This window comes from Podarcis pityusensis (genome assembly GCF_964106645.2).
Source record: "Podarcis pityusensis genome assembly, chromosome: 1".
NCBI classification, from domain to species: Eukaryota; Metazoa; Chordata; class Lepidosauria; order Squamata; family Lacertidae; genus Podarcis; species Podarcis pityusensis.
This window is the reverse complement of record NC_138028.1, coordinates 2,172,617-2,193,469: the sequence shown is the minus strand read 5'-3', so window position 1 is coordinate 2,193,469 and position 20,853 is coordinate 2,172,617. Positions and strand designations below refer to the sequence as shown.

The window sequence follows — 20,853 nt, the reverse complement described above, 5'->3', positions numbered from 1 at the left end:
CTCCCCTCCTGTCGTTTTCAAGGCTAGCAGCCACTGAGAGACCTCTCATCCTCCATTAATTTGTCTAATCCTCTTCTACAGCCATCGAAGCTGGCGGCCATCAGACGTGCCAGGTTCTGCCTCCATTTTGTGGGTGTCCGGAGTATGTGCATGAGATCACACGGCAGGGGAAGGTGCTGTGGGAGCCGCCATGGCCACAGGGATGCCCGACGGAGCCTGCCCTGGCTATGGGAGAGCCTGACGGGGCCCACTGCGGCCCATTGCAGCGGGTAGCAGCAGCGGGAGAAGGCCAGGCACCCACAGTCAACATTTGTGGGTGCCCAGCCCGCCCCCGATGCTGCCAGGTGTGACCATCACTGCCTTCTAGATGAATTTATACTTTTCAAATTTATCCATTTCATTCATTTTACAATCATTTTAACATTTCAAAGTTTGACTTCCTTCCTCCTCTTTCTGTAGTTCCTTAAATTTATTTTTCAATATCTTCTGCATATCCAAATTCATTTAATTATCTACTTGAAATATAAACTCTTACGAAACTGCAGGTTATTACCATAATCCTGCCAATTTTTTTTTATATCTGTTTGCAATTTATCAGCAAATATCCAATAAACCATTTCCATTCTTTTATAAAAAGTTTGTTATCTTGATTTCTTATTCTTCCGGTAAGTTTTGCCATTTCTGCATATTCCATAAGTTTTTGTATCCATTCTTCCTTTGCTGGGACTTCTGCTTCTTTCCATTTTTGGATTAGAAGCAGTCTTGTTGCTGTAGTCACATATATAAATAAATTTATATGCAATTTAGCTCGTTCTGTCCCTATAATTCCCAAAATTCTTCTGATATTCTTTTTTTCTTTTACCGACAACCAAAACGCAAACAGTGAAACCTCCCAGGTGGATGATACATTGCGTATACATAATCAATAATAACATATTCAAATCAACCATATGTACAGTTCTATATACATTAACACTCCTCCCTCCACAAGGTTTATTTAACTTTTAACATTTTAATTGCCCCAAGTTGTTCAAACCTACCCATAGTGTATAGTGTATTTTATAGTATATTATAGTGTATTTTAAAATGGGGTTTCAGAGTTTTTAGGGTTTTTTATAGTATAGTATAGTATAGTATAGTATAGTATAGTATAGTATAGTATAGTGTATTTTAAAATGGGGTTTCAGAGTTTTTAGGGGTTTTTGAATATTTTATGTAGTTTTTCAATTTCATTGTTCTGTATGGGACAATGACAATAAAGATATCGTATATCGTATCGTAAATAATTCAGTATCTTCTAAAACCAATCCTCCTCTTTCTTTTATTTGTTTTCTTTCGGTTGTTTTTTTGAAAAGTTATGAATAAATTAATATATAAGGGCCAAGCAGGTTTTCTCACTGACCTTAAACCCTTTCATCTAAAATCTGCTCCTGAATATCTAGCTTCCAATATTCTTTCAAACTTTCCTTTGGTGATTTCCCTTTGTCTAATAACACCTTATACAGTTTTGAAACTATTTTGGCCCTGTCTGTCCTATAGGTAAAGGGACCCCTGACCGTTAGGTGCAGTTGCGGATGACTCTGGGGTTGCAGCGCTCATTTCGCTTTACTGGCTGAGGGAGCCGGCGTACAGCTTCCGGGTCATGTGGCCAGCATGACTAAGCCGCTTCTGGCGAACCAGAGCAGCGCACGGAAACGCAGTTTACCTTCCCGCCAGAGCGGTACCTATTTATCTACTTGCACTTTGACGTGCTTTCGAACTGCTAGGTTGGCAGGAGCAGGGACCGAGCAACAGGAGCTCACCCGTCGTGGGGATTCGAACCGCCGACCTTCTGATTGGCAAGTCCTAGGCTCTGTGGTTTAACCCACAACGCCACCCACATCCCATCTGTCCTATATCCTTTCACTAATTTTTCGAAGGGTGTAATAATTCCCCCCCACACATTTTTTAACTTCTTCCTTTATCATCCTTCTTGGCGGTGACCTTGAACCCTGACCGACTTGCCCCTTGGTCCTCTTTCCACAGCATCTCCCTCGATCAAGCTCTTGGTGGACGACCCCATCGTGGTCAATCCTGGAGAGGCCATCACCTTGGTGTGCGTCACAACAGGTGGGGAGCCCCTCCCGACCCTCACCTGGGTCCGGTCGGTGGGGGCCCTGCCTGAGAAGACGGTCCTGAAGGGGGGGACACTGACCATCCCAGCCATCACCTCCGACGACGACGGCACCTACAGCTGCATCGCCAACAACAACGTGGGGAACCCAGCAAAGAAGTCCACCAACATCATCGTCCGAGGTAAGAGCCGCTGGCCACCTTCTGTGGCAATGAGAGTGGGTCTTCTTTGCCTGTGTGGTTTGGAATTGGCGTGAGATCTGGGTCTCCATGCCTCTGATGGAGACGGTTCAAATCCCGGCGAACCGCACGACTCTTTAGGGTTGAAACATTCGGTGGAAGACCCATGGAATGGCATTGGAACTGGGCTTGCTGGCTGGAAGGTGCAGATTCATGCAAAGTGCATCTGTGTGGGGCTACTCTTGAGGTGGGACCAGCTAGTGCAGAACATGGAGGCTCGATGGCCTCTGGGGGCAAAATGCCACGGGATATAGCACCTTTAGCATAGCTGTCAACCAGTGTGCCAGTGTGGTGTAGTGGTTAAGAGCGGCGGACTCGTAATCTGGGGAACCGGGTTCGCGTCTCCGCTCCTCCACATGCAGCTGCTGGGTGACCTTGGGCCAGTCACACTTCTCTGAAGTCTCTCAGCCCCACTCACCTCACAGAGTGTTTGTTGTGGGGGAGGAAGGGGAAGGAGAATGTGAGCCGCTTTGAGACTGCTTCGGGTAATGATAAAGTGGGATATCAAATCCAAACTCCTCTCCTTCTTCTTCTTTTCCCTTTTCTTGTGAGGAATCCTATTCAGAATAAGGGAATTTCCCTTTAAAAAAGGGAAACGTTGACAGCTATGCTTTGTAGGCTGTTGGGAGCCGCCCAGAGTGGCTGGGAAAATCCAGCCAGATGGGTGGGGTATAAATAATAAATTATTATTATTATTATTATTATTATTATTATTATTATTATTTGCACTGGCTGCCCCTCTGTTGGTAGGCTTCAAGGTTTGGTTAGAAACGTATGTGGAAGACCTTATGTTTATTTATTTGTTCTGGGGTGTGTGTTTTTTAGAGCATTTGTGCCCCACTGTTCAACTATAAGGGCTCATAGAGTGACTTACAAACAGGCAAAATAAGGCAATAATAATAATAATAATAATAATAATAATAATAATAATAATAATTTATTATTTATACCCCGCCCATCTGGCTGGGTTTCCCCAGCCACTCTGGGCAGCTTCCAACAGAACACTAAAATACAATAACCTGTTTAACATTAAAAGCTTCCCTAAACAGGCCTCCTTCAGATGTCTTCTAAATGTCAGGTAGTTGTTTATCTCTTTGACATCTGGTGGGAGGGTATTCCACAGGGCGGGTGCCACTACCAAGAAGGCCCTCTACCTGGTTCCTTGTAACTTGGCTTCTCGCAGGGAGGGAACCACCAGAAGGCCCTCGGCACTGGACCTCCATGTCCGGGCAGAACGATGGGGGTGGAGACAATCCTTCAGGGATACCTGTAGGCTTACAATGATCATAATCAGGGCTTTTCTTCAGCTGGAACTCTCTGGGACTCAGTTCCAGCCCCTCTCAGGTGGGCACCATTGCCATTATAAGAGAACAAGGGAGGCGTTCATGGAGAGTTCCAGCACCTCTTTTTCTAGAAAAATAGCACTTTTGGTGGTGGTGGTAGTAGTAGTAGTAGTAGTAATAGTAGTAGTAAGCCGAAGGCATGACACACAAGGGAATAGGGACAGGGAGAGAGGAGGAAAATAAAAATCGGAACTCAGGCATCAATTTCTTTTTTCATTTTTTTAAATAGTTTTTATTGAAAATTTCAACATAACAAATTATCAAAACATATCATCTTCTTTTCATTCCCCCCATTCCCCCCTCCCCAAAAAGAAACCCTCCCTCCCACCCCACCCCGAGACTTCCCTCAGTTCCTCTCTCTGATTTTTCAACACATATTATTCTCTGCATATTATCAGATTGTCAAGATCCTTAAATCATCTGTCCATTATGTTAACAACCAATAAGTTTGTGTCTGTTTATTCGAAACCTGCCAAGGAGTCCAATTCATTTTGTTGTTTCTTTAAGTACTTTGTAAAGGGATCCCATTCTTCTTTAAATTCACAGTTGTCCTTGTCCCATAGTCTGTGCGTCAGTTTTGCCGGTTCTGCATAGTCCATCAATTTTTCTTGCCGCTGTTCCTTCGTAGGGGTTTCAATTTCTAAATAGTTCTTATTCTGACCAGCTGGGACAATCTGGGGCAGGAGGTGCCTGGTGGAACACTGCCTCCAGCAAAGCTGATGAAATGAACCTTCTCCTTCCTATCTATCCCACCAAGACAGTCTGATAGAATGTGTATATACATGGGGGAAAGATTCCTGCATTGCAGGGGATTGGACTCGATCTTGGGGTCCCTTCCAACTCTACCATTCCATTTTGTGTGTTTATATCTGTCCTATCTCAGGACCAGGTACCTGGAGAAACAAGCTGATTGATTTCTTCTTCTCCTTGTTGTTGTTTAGTCATTTAGTCATGTCCAACTCTTCGTGACCCCCTGGACCAGAGCACGTCAGGCACTTCTGTCTTCCACTGCCTCCCGCAGTTTGGTCAATTCATGTTCGTAGCTTCGAGAACACTGTCCCACCACCTCGCCCTCTGTCGTCCCCTTCTCCTTGTGCCCCCCATCTTCCCCAACATCAGGGTCTTTTCCATGGAGTCTTCTTTTCTCATGAGGTGGCCAATGTCTTGGAGCCTCAGCTTCAGGATCTGTCCTTCCAGTGAGCACTCAGGGCTGATTTCCTTCAGAATGGATCGGTTTGATCTTCTTGCAGTCCATGGGACTCTCAAGAGTCTCCTCCAGCACCAGAATTCAAAAGCATAAATTCTTCGGCGATCAGCCTTCTTGATGGTCCAGCTCTCACTTTCATCCATCACTACTGGGAAAACCATAGCTTTAACTATATGTACCTTTGTCAGCAAGGTGATGTCTCTGCTTTTTAAGATGCTGTCTAGGTTTGCCATTGCTTTTTTCCCAAGAAGCAGGTGTCTTTTAATTTCGTGTTTTTAAACTTCTCCTTGGGGGTCCCCCCAAATACCCAAGGCCTTCTCCACAGAGCAGGCCTTTGAATGTGGCTGCCCCTGTTCTGTGGCGCCGCATCACAGCATCCGGACATCACAGGTGCCTTCCGGAAACAGCTGAAGACATTTTTTTTGCTTCAAACAAGCTTTCTCATTGGGATGAAAAGGTCTCTGTCTGAGGAGTTCATTTTCTACCGTTTCCTGAGCTAACTTCAGTTATTTTTAGTGCCGTTCTTTAGAAACAACAACTATTTTTAGCATGGCACACATGTAGAAGGTAATTCAGGAAGAAATAGTTGTGCTATTTTTAAAGCTGTCTTTACATTGGGGACAGATGTCAGCTCCTGCCTGTTGACGGAGGAGACAGGCCATTGCCCCAGAGTTCTGCTAGCGCCCAGGATGGTCCTTGAGGACAACTGCTGCCTCTCCAACCAAGCTTCACACCTGGCATTTCATCTAGGGTTGCCATTCCTCCTCTTTTTCCAGGACGTGTCCTCTTTCTCAGGGGTAAAATTTTCGTCCAGGCAGAATTTTTAAATTGCCAAAATGTCCAGGGGTACGGGAGTGGGCTACTTTTTATGTGGCCTACTCAGTACTAGGCAACCAAGTGCAAAACATATACAGTGGTCCCTCAGGTTACATACACTTCAGGTTACATACGCTTCAGGTTACATACGCTTCAGGTTACAGACTCTGCTGACCCAGAAATAGTACCTTGGGTTAAGAACTTTGCTTCAGGATGAGAACAGAAATCGTGCGGCAGCAGCAGGAGGCCCCATTAGCTAAAGTGGTACCTCAGGTTAAGAACAGTTTCAGATTAAGTACGGACCTCCGGAACGAATTAAGTTCTTAACCCGAGGTACCACTTTACATACTGTGTGGGTTTTGCGTGATGCAGGAAAGGATCAGGTTCTCGTTTTTGTATATTTTGAAGGGACGTTTGCCCACTTCTGCACCACCTCCCCCTTCTGCCCCAGGTGCCGGCAAATGTGTCCTCATCTTTGCTCTTCAATATATGGCAACCCTAATCATCTGGAGGATTTGGTCCTTATTCGAACTCTTGGTTAATCACTGCGGACCAGGCTTCTTCCCATGTGTGACCCACCATGTCAAACCCATTGTTGGCATCCGTCTGTCTCAAGAGACAGTGGAAGAGTGTGCCATCGGGGGTAATGTCAAACGATTGGAGGAGGTGTTCTAAACTAGCTGGCCTTCTTCTTCTTCTTCTTCTTCTACCTGAAGGAGCGTCTCCACCCCCATTGTTCTGCCCGGACGCTCAGGTCCAGCGCCGAGGGCCTTCTGGCGGTTCCCTCATTGCGAGAAGCAAAGCTACAGGGAACCAGGCAGAGGGCCTTCTTGGTAGTGGCGCCCGCCCTGTGGAACGCCCTCCCATCAGATGTCATAAAGATAAACAACTACCTGACATTCAGAAGACATCTTAAGGCAGCCCTGTTCAGGGAAGTTTTTAATGTGTGACATCTTAGTTTACTTTTGGTCTTCGTGGAAGCCACCCAGAGTGGCTGGGGAAACCCAGCCAGATGGGCGGGGTACAAATAATAAATTCTTCTTCTTCTTCTTCTTCTTCTTCTTCTTCTTCGATCCCTCGTAGCCGAGTAAAATTGTCTTCCATAAACACAGTTTTAACAGTGAGTCTGTAAGTGACTATGGAGGCCAGTTCTGGATCCACACGTCCTTCTTTTATGACCACTGGGTGGTGTCCCCACTGAGCACGGTAATCCAGTCAGGGAAAAAGCGAGGCAGACTATGTTTAGGGCACCTTTCCCAGCCCCTCCCCCTTTTTGGGGCAAGCAGAGTGGATCCTAAAAAGGGCTGCTCAGTCCTGGATACAGCTGCTGAGCTGCTCAACTGCCTCGTTCCTTGAGTCAGAGCGACTGAATCTGTATCCACCGCCCATGTGCTGGTTCATGACTAGGGGCTTCCAGATTTCACGATCCTGCCACCATTATCATTTGCCGATCGCAATGGGGCTTTTGGGCTTTGGGTTTGGGATGGGTTTTTGGAAGACACCTGTATGTGAATTTGTTTTATGTGTGTAGATCAGTGCACGCTGACCAACACACAGTCTTCCCAGTAAGGCTCTGTTCCAATGACATGAATAATCATGACGACCAGTAGATTCTTATCTGCTGCAGCCTTCATCTAGCTTCACAGCCATTGTAACATGTTGCTTGTCATCTTCTGCCTCTTCTGCCATTGAGGACTTCTTGGATCATTCATTGTCTAGCTCTTCCCCTTTGACCTTACCGCATTGGTTGACCCAGCTGGGAGTACAAGACTCCCAAAGGCTTCACTTACAAGGGTCATAGGGACGTGCAAGCCCACTTGCCACGACTAGGTGGTGATCCGGCGAGCTGGCTATCATGCATGGCTCGTAAGCTGTGGTTGGGCTTGGTGGGTCACAGTCTGCATAGATGCACAACTGCTAAAGGGGAATTCATCCCCAGAATCCCCTTGCAGTCTGGGCATGCATGAGAAAAGCCCATAGCTCCTTAGCAGAACATCTACCTTGTATGCAGAAGGTCCCAGGATCAACCTCCGGTGGTATCTCCAGGTAGAACTGGGAAGAACCCTGGTCTGAACACCTGGAGAGCCTCTGCAAGTCAGTGTGAACAATGCTGAGCTAGATGGGCCTTTGGTCTGGATCAGAATAAGGAATCTTCCTATGCTTCTGTGCTCCTCTGCTGCTTGGTCTTCTCCATCCAGCGTCCAGGTCTGTCTTCTGTTGTTTCTCTATCTCTCAGTTCTTGGCTCTGGTTATTTACTGCCTTGGTGTTTTGTTCCCTTCATAGCTCACCATTCCAGAGTCAGGGTGCTTTGTGCAGTGCCTTGTTGTGTAGCCTTATTGGAGTTCACCGATTGGGTCTGCGTTGCTCCCAAACAGGAGGAAGGAAGTCAAATGACACCGAGGTTGATTCAAAGAAAGAGTTTATTCTGCTCTCCGGATAGCAGAAGGCACTTGCATGATCAGTCCACAGCAAGTCCAAAGAAATTTGAAATTTCTTGCAGTATATATATCCTCCAGGCACCCTCTCCCTCCTTCCCTAGGAATCCAACCATGTCAGCCTATACACGCAGGTTGACATCACATATGTTCCTGCTCCGGTATTCTTAACCATAAAAGGGTATTCCTTCCTGTACTTCTGACCATAAAAGGATATTCCTTCCTGTACTTCTGACCATAAAAGGATCTTCCTGTTCCTACTCTTATCTTGGAGCAAGAGATCACCATCTCCAAGAACACCCTCTGGCGCTGTTCCCAAACTAGGTCTGTGCGTCTTTGTGGTCAGGATATAAGATAAGGCACAGACGTGTCTTCCCTGTTCTACTGGTACAGCAAGGCCATCCTTGCCGTCACAAACTGATAAAGGAGAGGGCTCTGAGCACTTGTCTATACAGCCGGGTTTTTGTTTATACATTGACTCAGAGCTCAAGTTAATGGATTTTAGCTAAGGAAAAATAGGGATTTTGGTGCCTATTTCAAACTGCCTGCACAGTCAGTTTTGGGTCTGGGAAACCCATTCCTTCAGTTGAACTTTGGAACTCGCTCCCACAGGAGGCAGCGAAGACCACCATCCTAGATGGTTTTGAAAGAAGATCAAACACGTTCATGGACCATCAGAGGCTACTAGCCATGACTGACTCCACAGTCAGAGGCAGCAGTGCTTCTTGATACCAGTTGCTGGAGACCATGGGAGGGGAGAGGGCTCTTGCGCTTGGATCCTGCTTGCTGGTTTCCTATTGGGGCATCTGGTTGGGCACTGGGAGAACCATATGCTGGGCCAGGTGGGCCATTGGCCTGATCCAGCAGGCGCATCTTGAGTTCCTATGTTCTTAAGAATATGCACAAGTGAGAAACCACACAGGGACTTCCTGAATTTTGAGTGATGGGTACATCTCACTCAGGGTCCTTTGTGTATCCTGGATTTCCCCCCCCTTGTGTTTTCCCACCATAATTGCAGAGGTCCAGATTGGTAATAGATCTTGCCGGCAAGCAAAGAGATGGAGAGCGGTGGTGTCAGCCTCTGTGATATAGTGGATTTTGTGGGTATGTGATGCGCCATCCATTAGTTTGCTTCAGGTGTTTGGTAAAGACATATCTTTATTTCCAGGTTTTCCCTGGCCTGTAAGATCGGAGCCTTTTATCACTGAATTCCTTTTTTTTTAATCATACTTTTTTTATGATACTGCTTTCTCGACTTCATGTTGTATTTCTGTTTTTAAACAGTAGGTGGTTCAGATAAAGAAAGAGGGCGTTAGACTTGTTCAACCATGGAAGCCCTGAGCTCATATTCCCCTTTCCCACCTTATTCATGAAGATAACATGACAAGGGAGCCATCACAGCACTCCAGGGGCCTCAAATAAAGGACAAGACCCAAAATATTAATGTGTGGAGAGGTGGCTGATCAGGGAAGGAAGGGAAATACAATGACAAGGGAGTGGGTGGCCTCAATCCCACAGAAAAATTAGTCTCTGAACGTCAAAAGAAATGGCAAATCACATTTGATGGGCGGGGATGCAGTAAAGATTGGTGGGGACATGGCTGAAGCATTTATTTCCTGCCAGGCCTTTGGTTTTTAATTATCTGGGCCCTCCTCCTGTGGGTGGGATGCTTTCAACCTGCCTTTTAAAAACATGAATGTGTTTTAGGTTTTTTTTATACTGCTTTTAATGCACGTGTTCCATATTTATTGCTGTAAGTTGCTTTGAATTTCAGTGGTACCTTGGTACTCAAATGCCTTGGTACTCAAACAACTTGGAAGCCAAACACTGCAAACCCTGAAGTAAGTGTTCTGGTTTGCGAATGTTTTTCAGAAGACAAACGTGCTCCGTTTTGAGTGTTACGCTGAGGTCTGTCTGTTTTTGCTATTTATTTTGCGGTTTTGTATCTCTTTTTTGTTTTGTTTTTGTGACTGTGTGGAACCCAGTTCAGCTACTGATTGATGGATTATGTGACTGCAGTACATTATTGTTTTCATTTTATGGATCCATAAATAGTAAAATCCATGTTCAATTGCTGTTTTAGGGGTTGTTCTTAAAAGTCTGGAATGGATTAATCCGTTTTGCACTACTTTCTATGGGAAAGCGCGCCTTGGTTTTGGAATGCTTTGGTTTTGGAACGGACTTCCAGAATGGATTAAGTCTGAGGACCAAGGTACCACTGTACTTTTGCAAATTAATAAAAAGGTGACTGATAAGTTGTTGTTTTTAGAATCATAGAATTGTAGAGATCCCAGGGGTCATCTAGTACAATGCATGGAGGCCTGGGGGCAGGAATCTAGCCTCTGTTTAAAAACCTCCAATGAAGGAGACTCTATCACTTCCTGGAGGAATCTGTTGCACTGTCAAACAGCTCAGGGTGTGTCTCTCTCAGTGTGTGGTTAGGACACATCCATTCTTCCATCAGAATAAGTTTTCTCAAAAGTAGGGGTGGGAGGGAAATTTGATTCCATTTGCGTTTAAGGTGAGACTTCCTAATTTGCAACTAAAAATAATACTGATAACTCCAGTGGCGAGTTGGTTGCTTTCTGTTGGCTGCTTAGCGCCAATGTGGCACATTAATCTGCCCAAACCGAGTAGTTCATATAAACCTTGTTTTCTCTCTTTCTTTCTGTAATCCAATAGGGCAATAACACTAGAACACAGCCTCGTTTGCAATGGGGGCTTTTAATAAGAACCAGAGATTAATCATAATAGCCTCGGAGGGCTTTTGCGGTGTCAGAGAAATCCCGCTGTGATTATTTCATGAGGGTCATAACCTCTGTTTGCACTTTATTACCCAGAAAACTATGGAGTCCTCAGGATGACAAGTTTTATAGTGTGTGGCTCACGGCGGCAGTGGGGGGGGGGGGTAGAGGTGTCACAAGGTAGACAGTTGGTAAATTTTTAGATTGAGCAATTTGGATCTGCAGTAAAATGGTGCAGCATGGAAAGTTCCTGTTCAGTGTTCACCTGCTATGACCTCCTTCTGGGCTATTCCATCCCATAATCCTAGTTACCCTAACTCCCCATCAGCCAATCGAAATTCTGGGCTCACTGAGCATGCTCAGTCCTCTGTTTGCGGGAGGTTCCCCCTATAAATACAGTGGTACCTTGGTTCTCAAACTTAATCCGTTCCAAAACCAAAGCATTCCAAAACCAAGGTGCGCTTTCCCATGGAAAGGAATGCAAAATGGATTAATCCATTCCATACTTTTAAAAGCAACCCCTAAAACAGCAATTTAACGTGAATTTTCCTATCTAATGAGACCACTGATCCATAAAATGAAAGCAATAATCAATGTACTGTACTATAAATTAAATTAGAGTGATGTTGGACTGAAAACAAGTGGTTTCCAGCTGCACAGGTTAAAGTTAAGGATAGATTAAGATTAAAGATCAAGATTAAAGATTTTTAAAGAGATGGAAATTTGATATTAAAAGGGAAAATTTTAAAGTTATATGATATTAAGATCAAGGATTAGGTTTAAAAAAAGTTGAAGTTATATATTTTAACATTTTATTAAATTAAAGATTGGGATTAAAAAAGTGGAAAAGAAACTGCTGGACAAATAATGTGGACTGGAATACAAAAGAGGGAGGTTTGAGGAAGTCTAGAAAATAAGTAATTTAAAATTGGAAATGGAAAAGAGAGTGTGTTTTTAATTGTTGTGTTTTGTGTTTTTATTGTTAAGTTTTGTATTGTTTTTTGTGTGTGTTGTTTTTCTTGTTTTGTTGTTTAAAACTTTAATAAAAAATTATTAAAAAAAAATAAAAAAAAATTAAATAAGACAGTATTGTAGATGATAAAAATTAAAACAACTTTTTTTGTTTACCTGCACTGATGGCAGTCATTGTTTGGATGGGGGGGCTTTTATCCATTTCCGCAGTCACACAATCAATCAATCAATAGCTGAACTGCGTTCCACACAGTCACAAAAACAAATGAACCGAAACAGCCTCAAAAAGAAAAACGCAAAATAAATAACAATAACAAAAGCGCCGAACTCAATCTGTTCCGGAAGTCCGTTTGACTTCCGAAATGTTCAAAAACCAAGGCGCAGCTTCTGAGAGCCAGTGTGGTGTAGTGGTTAAGAGCGGTGGACTCGTAATCTGGGGAACCGGGTTCGCGTCTCCGCTCCTCCACATGCAGCTGCTGGGTGACCTTGGGCCAGTCACACTTCTTTGAAGTCTCTCAGCCCCACTCACCTCACAGAGTGTTTGTTGTGGGGGAGGAAGGGAAAGGAGATTGTGAGCCGCTTTGAGACTCCTTTGGGTAGTGATAAAGCGGGATATCAAATCCAAACTCTTCTTCTTCTTCTGATTGGTGCAGGCACCGTGGAAACAATAGCCGACAGCCGCATTGGACGTTCGGCTTCCGAAAAGCGTTTGAAAACGGCAATAATTACTTCCGGGTTTTTGGCGTTTGGGAACCAAGGCGTTTGAGAACCAAGATACCACTGTACCATAAATATTGTTCATGCGATGGCGGAGACACTGTTAAATTAAATCTGTGGGAGATGGCTGGTCCTTCATAGCAAGTGAGCCATGGCTTAAAACCACTCTCCCCTCTCTGAAAAGAGCCAGATTTTTGCCTAAAATGGAAATCCCAAAAATGGGCACTTTCATTCAAGATTCATAGGCAGACTGTCGATATGTTCATTGCTACCATCTGCTCAGCTGCAGTTCAAAGACTGTTACAGACAAGTGCTGCATGTGCTCCTTCATTCATAGGTAGCTTGCAGTCGCACTGCATCATGTGTTTATAGTCTTATTTCAAAGTAATTGTGAATATTATTATTAATAATAACGGTTTCCCCAATCTGATGCCATCCAGGCAGTTTGGACTACAACTCCCATGAGCCCCAGTCAGCAGTTCAGGACATCTGCCGGGGGCCAGGCTGCAGGGGGCTAGTGGATGCCATCAAAAGCAACAAAACCCATAATGCAGTGTGAAATTCATTTAAAGTTCTGATGGTTTGTTTGTTAAATTTATGAGTCGCTTTTTCTTGCCCAGCGCACCTCAAAATGACACACAACCGAGCATCTCCTTCAACATTTCTTGCAGCATAGTGTAATACTGCAAGGCCCATGATGCAGTGAAAGTGTGAAGGGAGAATGCACAAGAGAAAACATGTTGAAACTGAGAATTGTTGCACTGCAGGCAGGAACAGCCAAGACCAGTGGAGTAGATCTTTGTAGTGTTTTCCATGGAAATGAATAACTTTGCACCGGGAAAATCAATTTTTGTTGTCTAGTCGTTTAGTCGTGTCCGACTCTTCATGACCCCCTGGACCAGACCACGCCAGGCACTCCTGTCTTCCACTGCCTCCCGCAGTTTGGTCACACTCATGCTGGTAGCTTTGAGAACACTGTCCCACCATCTCGTCCTCTGTCGTCCCCTTCTCCTTGTGCCCCCCATCTTTCCCAACATCAGGGTCTTTCCCAGGGAGTCTTCTCTTCTCATGAGGTGGCCAAAGTCTGGGAGCCTCAGCTTCAGGATCTGTCCTTCCAGTGAGCACTCAGGGCTGATTTCCTTCAGAATGGAGAGGTTTGATCTTCTTGCAATCCATGGGACTCTCAAGAGTCTCCTCCAGCACCAGAATTCAAAAGCATCCGTTCTTCGGCGATCAGCCTTCTTTATGGTCCAGCTCTCAGTCTAGAGGTGCAATTTCTCCTTGGGGGGGTCTCTCACATCCCTAACCGGAAATGTAAACTGAGAAGAAACGGACTTGACATGTTGGTGTGTTTTGTTGGAGTGGATTGGTATGTGTGTCTCTGTGTGTGTGTGTTTTAGCATTTCAGAACAGGCAAGGAAAGAGGTTAGCATCCAAGATTCTCTCAGAGATAGCAAAGAATATAAACCCTGACTCCCCTTGGATACAGATTTCATGAGTCATGGCATAATAAACCAAACCTTCTGCATATTTATTCATAGCAACTCAAGCCTGGGAGCCTCATGAGACTGAACAAAATATAATTAAAATTCTAACTTGATTTTTTTTTTTTTTTAAATTAAAAAAACAACAAAAACCACACTCCTGCACTGCCTAATGAATTCCTCAAACGATCAGAAGCTGGGAGAAGGAAATGGAAATGTCAGGGAGCGCGAGTAAACTCAGCTGCATCCCCAAAGCCTCCAACGCCGGCGAGAGAAAATACTTGTGATGGCCTGCCTCTCTCTCTATTGCCTGAACCAGCCCTGCTCCAGAAGCTCAGGGAGCCCATCAGCGTTTGAAACAAGCAGTTTGGCCACTCAGAACCGTGAGCTTCCTTATGAATTAAACAAATTTACAGCTCAAATGGTGAGCTTCCTTCCAATCACATTTTGAAAACAGGGAAAGCGCAGGAAATAAGGAGAACGCGTACAAAATGGCTCCCATTCCTCCCTCCAGTTCCCGTTGCATTTTGCAAAGATGCACACGGATGATGTGGACCAAAGCAGCTATTTGATTTCTGCAACATGTCCCCGCATGTTGGACACATCTTGTGGCTGAGATGTGGTGAGCTTCGCTTCGGACGTGGGATTGAACATCTCCGCAGCGAACCCAGAAAATTCCCTTTGAGGGTTCAAGTTAAGAGGGTCAAGATTCCCAGTCAGCCGAGCTTCATTCAGCAGTGCAGAAATAACAATAATATTAATGATTGTTGTCGTTGTTTAGTCGTTTAGTCGTGTCCGACTCTTCGTGACCCCATGGACCAGAGCACGCCAGGCACTCCTGCCTTTCACTGCCTCTCACAGTTTGGTCAAACTCATGCGGGTAGCTTCGAGAACACTGTCCCACCATCTCATCCTCCGTCGTCCCCTTCTCCTTGTGCCCTCCATCTTTCCCAACATCAGGGTCTTTTCCAGGGAGTCTTCTCTTCTCATGAGGTGGCCAAAGTCTTGGAGCCTCAGCTTCAGGATCTGTCCTTCCAGTGAGCACTCAGGACTGATTTCCTTCAGAATGGAGAGGTTTGATCTTCTTGCAGTCCATGGGACTCTCAAGAGTCTCCTCCAGCACCATAACTCAAAAGCATCAATTCTTTGGCGATCAGCCTTCTTGATGGTCCAGCTCTCTCTTTCATACATCACAACTGGGAAAACCATGGCTTTAACTATACGGACCTTTGTCAGCAAGGTGATATCTCTGCTTTTTAAGATGCTGTCTAGGTTTATCATTGCATATTAATGATAGTCAACTGCTTTCTGTCATCTTCTGGCATCCCAGCTCATCTCTCTTCCAACCACAGTCCTTGAAAACATTCAACCCAAGGCCATTTTTGCGGAGAGACCAGGGTTCAAATCTCTCACCGGGCTACAAAGCTCGCTTGGTGACCTTGGGGCAATCACAGGCTGACCTACCTCACAGTTGGGGGAATTAAATGGGGAGGGGGAGAACCATCGATGCCACCTTGAGCCCCTTGGAGGAAAAGGTGCAAAAATGAAAATGAATATCTGGGCCTTTGGCGCCCTGATTCTGCCAGGGTTAGCATGCCTTTGTTTTCCGTCCACTGTGAGTTCGTCTTCTGCCAGAGGAAAGGTGCGCAGAGTTGTCCAGGCTGCAGTTGCGGGGCCATGGGGCGGGGTGTTCAGGAGCTCGTCCTACACTCGAGTAGGACCCTGGCAGAGACACAGGCCCAAGTGGCATGTTCTCTCCCTCCTGGTCGATCGTTCGGGAGCTTCATGAGCTTTCTTCTGCCCAAACATTACAGCGACCGATGCCAACGGACACCAGCACACTTCGGGACCTGCAGAGTCTTCGCAGTTGCGTGACAGACCTCAGCAACTCAGCATTTTGGCTAATCTACTTTATTTACATCTAAACACACACGGAGCACTGCAACATGGCTCCCTCTCTCTCTAGCATCAGATACCAAAGATAAAAACAACAAAGGACAATAGTCCCACTTCACGGAACACAGGAACACAAACATCCTGTCTCCGCCACTTCCCACACTGTGGAGTCAAAACATACACCGTCACGTGATAGGCAACAATCCCATGACTGCAATCATGGAGCAGGAATTCTAACAGCGAGCATCCCAGGGGGCGAGACACCATGGGGGTGGAGGAGCCGCCCATGGCAGGCTGCTTCCTGGGCGGGGGTGAGGGTGGGGAGCCACGCTGCCTTGCTAGCAGCCTTCCTCCCTTCCCTTTTCCTTTTGACAGCTTGGGTGAGGCTCCCCCCCCCCCCGGAAACAGCCCAGGAGCAGAGGGCAATGGCACACTGCCCGCCCGTGACTCCCAAGCCTCCCCTGAGCTGTCAAAACAAAGAGGGAAGGGAGGAAGGCTGCTGGCAAGGCGGCGCAGCTTTGCCCCTTCGCCCGGCGGCTCAGGGTAGGCTTGGGAGTCATGGGCAGGTGACATGCCGAATGTCACCCCCCTCAGTGATGATGCCCGGGGCAGACCACCCCCACCACCCCCATTCCTCCACCCCGGCTGCTCCATCCTTAAGAGGAAGCAGGCCCTTGATTTGTGTCTCCTTTGTGCCAAGCTCTCATTTGGACAGGGGAATGAAAAGGTTGGGAGGGAGGGCGTGGGAGCTGCGCCGCACCTGTGGAAATGCAGCCTAATGCTCCAAAGCCTCTGTGGCTCATTTGGAAGGAGCAAGTCATTCATGTAGCAGCCCCATGTTTGCACTTAGGCAGGGAACGCCAGCAGGCAGCCACAGCATTGGCAGAGTGGGCATTTTGGTGCCAGCTTTTTAATCTTCCGTGCTCAAGCAGTGGGGACCTTTCCTGTATTATTACAAGATTACTTTGTCCTGTTTTATATGCTCCAGGGTACCAGGTTCTCTGTAGGAAAACTATTCTCCCCATTTTGGGTTTCAGAGAGATTTTTAAAGGGGGGGGCTTTTAAGATTTTGTTCCTGTGAGTTGCAATTCTTTTTTCTTTCCTTCTTATTTCCCTGCAGACCCCCCAAAATACATTATGAAAACCTATACAATGGTGCCTTGGGTTGCATATGCTTCAGGTTACATATGCTTCAGGTTACAGACTGGTTACAGAAATAGTACCTTGGGTTAAGAGCTTTGCTTCAGGATGAGAACAGAAATCACGCAGCGGCAGCACAGCAGCAGCAGGAGGCCCCATTAGCTAAAGTGGTACCGCTTCAGGTTAAGAACGGACCTCCAGAACGAATTAAGTACGTAACCAGAGGTACCACTGTATCCCTGTACATACACCACAACGAATCACAGTACAGTCTTACCTCGGTTCTCGAACGCCCCAGAACTCGTACGTTTCAGCTCCCGAATGATGGAAAACCGGAAGTGACTGCTCCAGTTTCCGAACGTTCTTCTGGAAGCCGAACGTACAAGGGGGTTCCGCGGCTTCTAATTGGCTGCAGGAGCTTTCTGCAGCCAATCAGAAGTCGTGCTTTGGAAGTCGAACGTTTCGGAAGTCGAATGGACTTCTGGAACAGATTCCGCTCGACTTCAGAGGTACAACTGTATATACATCTGTAAAACACATTCTTGTTTAGTGATCCAGTGGTTAGTATAAACCACTGAAACGGGTGTTTGGTTTCCTGGAGAAATCTGTAAATTTAATGAAGCTCCATCCTTCTCCTGCCAAGGTATCTTGGTGCTTTGTTCCTCTGTGGCGAAACTCTTCTCCATATTTTTGGTTTCCGAGAGTTTATTTTAAGGGAACGCGGGTGGCGCTGTGGGTAAAACCTCAGTGCCTAGGACTTGCCGATCGCATGGTCGGCGGTTTGAATCCTCGCGGCGGGGTGAGCTCCCGTCGTTCAGTCCCAGCTCCTGCCCACCTAGCAGTTCGAAAGCACCCTTAAGTGCAAGTAGATAAATAGGTACCGCTTCATAGCGGGAAGGTAACGGCGTTTCCGTGCGCTGCGCTGGTGCTGGCTCGCCAGAGCAGCTTTGTCACACCGGCCATGTGACCCGGAAGTGTCTCCGGACAGCGCTGGCTCCCGGCCTCTTAAGCGAGATGAGCACGCAACCCCAGAGTCGGTCACGACTGGCCCGTACGGGCAGGGGTACCTTTACCTTTACTTTATTTTAAAAGGGGTGTGTGTGCCTTTTAAGGGTCTGTCAGTGTGAGTTGCAATTCTTCCTTCCTCAGCTCAAGTCTCCAAAGCAGAAGTCTCAGAAGCCCAACGCAGATGTTAGCACCTGTTCCAGGGCTGGGGAGAAATGTGAGCGAAGGGGGATTCAGCGGCAAGAATTTATTTGCCATTTCAGCATACTGCTTGAGTCATCTGGATCTAAATCAAGCCATGTCCCACCAGGAGGGACAATCTCCTTCTGCGGACAGCTGTTGTTGTTTAGTCGTTTAGTCGTGTCTGCCTCTTCGTGACCCCATGGACCAGAGCACGCCAGGCACTCCTGTCTTCCACTGCCTCCCGCAATTTAGTCAAACTCATGCTGGTAGCTTTGAGAACACTGTCCCACCATCTCGTCCTCTGTCGTCCCCTTCTCCTTGTGCCCTCAATCTTTCCCAACATCAGGGTCTTTTCCAGGGAGTCTTCTCTTCTCCTGAGGTGGCCAAAGTCTTGGAGCCTCAGCTTCAGGATCTGTCCTTCCAGGGAGCACTCAGGGCTGATTTCCTTCAGAATGGAGAGGTTTGATCTTCTTGCAGTCCATGGGACTCTCAAGAGTCTCCTCCAACAGCATAATTCAAAAGCATCCATTCTTTGGCGGTCAGCCTTCTTTATGGTCCAGCTCTCACTTCCATACACCACTACTGGGAAAACCAGAGCTTTAACTATACGGACCTTTGTTGGCAAGGTGATGTTTCTACTTTCTACTGGAGACAGCTAGATGCCTGTAATATGTGTTTGGGTCTATTCTCCTTCTGCTTGTTGATGTGGTGCTCAGACAGGCCCATTCATGTTTCCCACTCCAGATGGAAAGTTGCAGAGGATTCAATATCCTACCCCAACTTTTGGCACCCTCAAAGTGCATGCACCACGCATCTGTAAAGGAGTCTCCTCAATGTGCAGGTCTGGATTTAAACACTAGAAGAAGATATATTGCATAGTTATGATCCTTCCTGGCTCACATGAGTGAGATCAGCAGAGTACAGTTCTTTGCAGCTTATATTCAGAAGCTAACAAAAGGTTGTTTTAAACTTCTAGAAACAATTATGCAGGATGCTTTAAGGCGGAGTGGATTTTCCTGGGATTAGCCCTTTTCCTCCCTCTTAAAAGCAAAAATCACAGTTTTGTGCAGAAGTAAAAGTAGGACTTACTTACATAATCTAGGTCTTGAAGCAACAATTGCAGTAGCAAAATGAAGGCAAGCTTATAACTATTATCTAAGTTACAAAAGCTCAAAACTTAAGTTCAAAAATGGCGTCTGAGGTGCAGAGCTCAGACACGCTTGGAATCACGATGAAGAAAGAGGAGGCTGCTCAGAAAGGAAGGAAGTAGTGTTGCAGCTTCCTGCCGAGGCAGACAAAAGAAGTAATCTCACAGAATTCTCTCTGGCAAATTTCACAAGAAAGCTCGTCAACAGGTTTACTACACCTATCAGCCAATCACCCATTCCCACCACCCTTCTGAGTAATACCCCTCCCTCTCACTATATATAAAGGTCTGGTGACTTCTGTTTCAGTGTACAGTCATATCTCAGGATGAATACTCTTCAGCTTAAATATTTTCGGGTTGCGCTCTGCGGTGACCCAGAAGTAACGGAGCGCGTTACTTCCAGGTTTCACCGTTCGTGCATGCGCAGACACTCAAAATGACGTTACGTGCATGCGCGGAAGCGGTGAAACGTGCACGCGCAGACGCGCAGTCGCGTCTTACGTTTGCATCAGGATGTGAACGGGGCTCCGGAACGGATCCCGTTCGCATCCAGAGGTACCACTGTACCTGAAGAAGTGTGCATGCACACGAAAGCTCATACCAATAACAAACTTAGTTGGTCTCTAAGGTGCTACTGGAAGGAATTTTTTTATTTTGTTTTGGGGAAAAACTCTGTGAGCCTCAGTCCCTTCATGTGCCTATCAGGCAAAGCATGAATTGTTGATCTGACGGCAATAAGGTCATCTCAATAAACCTACTAGAGCCAATGTTCTTCAGTGGAATCCAAAGCAGCAGAATTGTACTTCTACACGCAGCACATAGTTAAACTGGATGGCCGCTAACCTAGATGTTTTTAAAAGAGGATTAGGCAAACTGATGGAGTAGTGGGCCGTTGATGGCTTCTAGTCACGATGGCTCTGTTCTGCCTCCACAGCTGGAAGCAGCAATGCTTCTGAACATCAGTTGCTGGAAGCCACAGGAGGAAAGAAGGGTCTTGTGCCCAAATGCTGCTTGCTGGTTCCCCACAGACATTTGGTTGGCCACTGTGAGAACAGGATTCTGAACGAGATGGACCATTGCCCCCAGCCAGCAGACTCTTCCTACATTCTTTAGCGGTTTGCAAGTGGTTTAAAGTTTGCACTCTTGCCGTGCTGAGCATCTCTCTCCCCATGAAACTTTACAAGCCCATGGATAAAAACACAGAAGGGCAACGGCCACTCAGTTTAATCGCCTTGTGCATTTTACAGCCGGGAACCGAGGCCGGGACTCTGCAAGAAGCCGAGGCATTTCCTGGGTCGATTTTATAGGCAGCTCCACATTAAGATGTAGATAGCCTATTGATCATGTTGTTGCAGCCGGATGCAGTAATGATTATTCCTAAATAATAGGTTAAAAGCTTTCCGTGCCACGA

General features: G+C 46.2%; 1 protein-coding gene across 2 annotated transcripts in view; it reads left to right on the top strand.

The window, feature by feature from the left end:
* The window catches only part of MDGA2 (MAM domain containing glycosylphosphatidylinositol anchor 2), a 388,772-nt gene that overhangs the window by 241,753 nt on the left and 126,166 nt on the right, over positions 1–20,853 (top strand). For both annotated transcript variants that reach the window (XM_081016731.1, XM_081016730.1), the window contains exon 6: positions 2,026–2,295. In XM_081016731.1, coding sequence (XP_080872857.1) covers positions 2,026–2,295 — 270 coding nt within the window. The remainder of the gene's footprint in view (positions 1–2,025; positions 2,296–20,853) is intronic.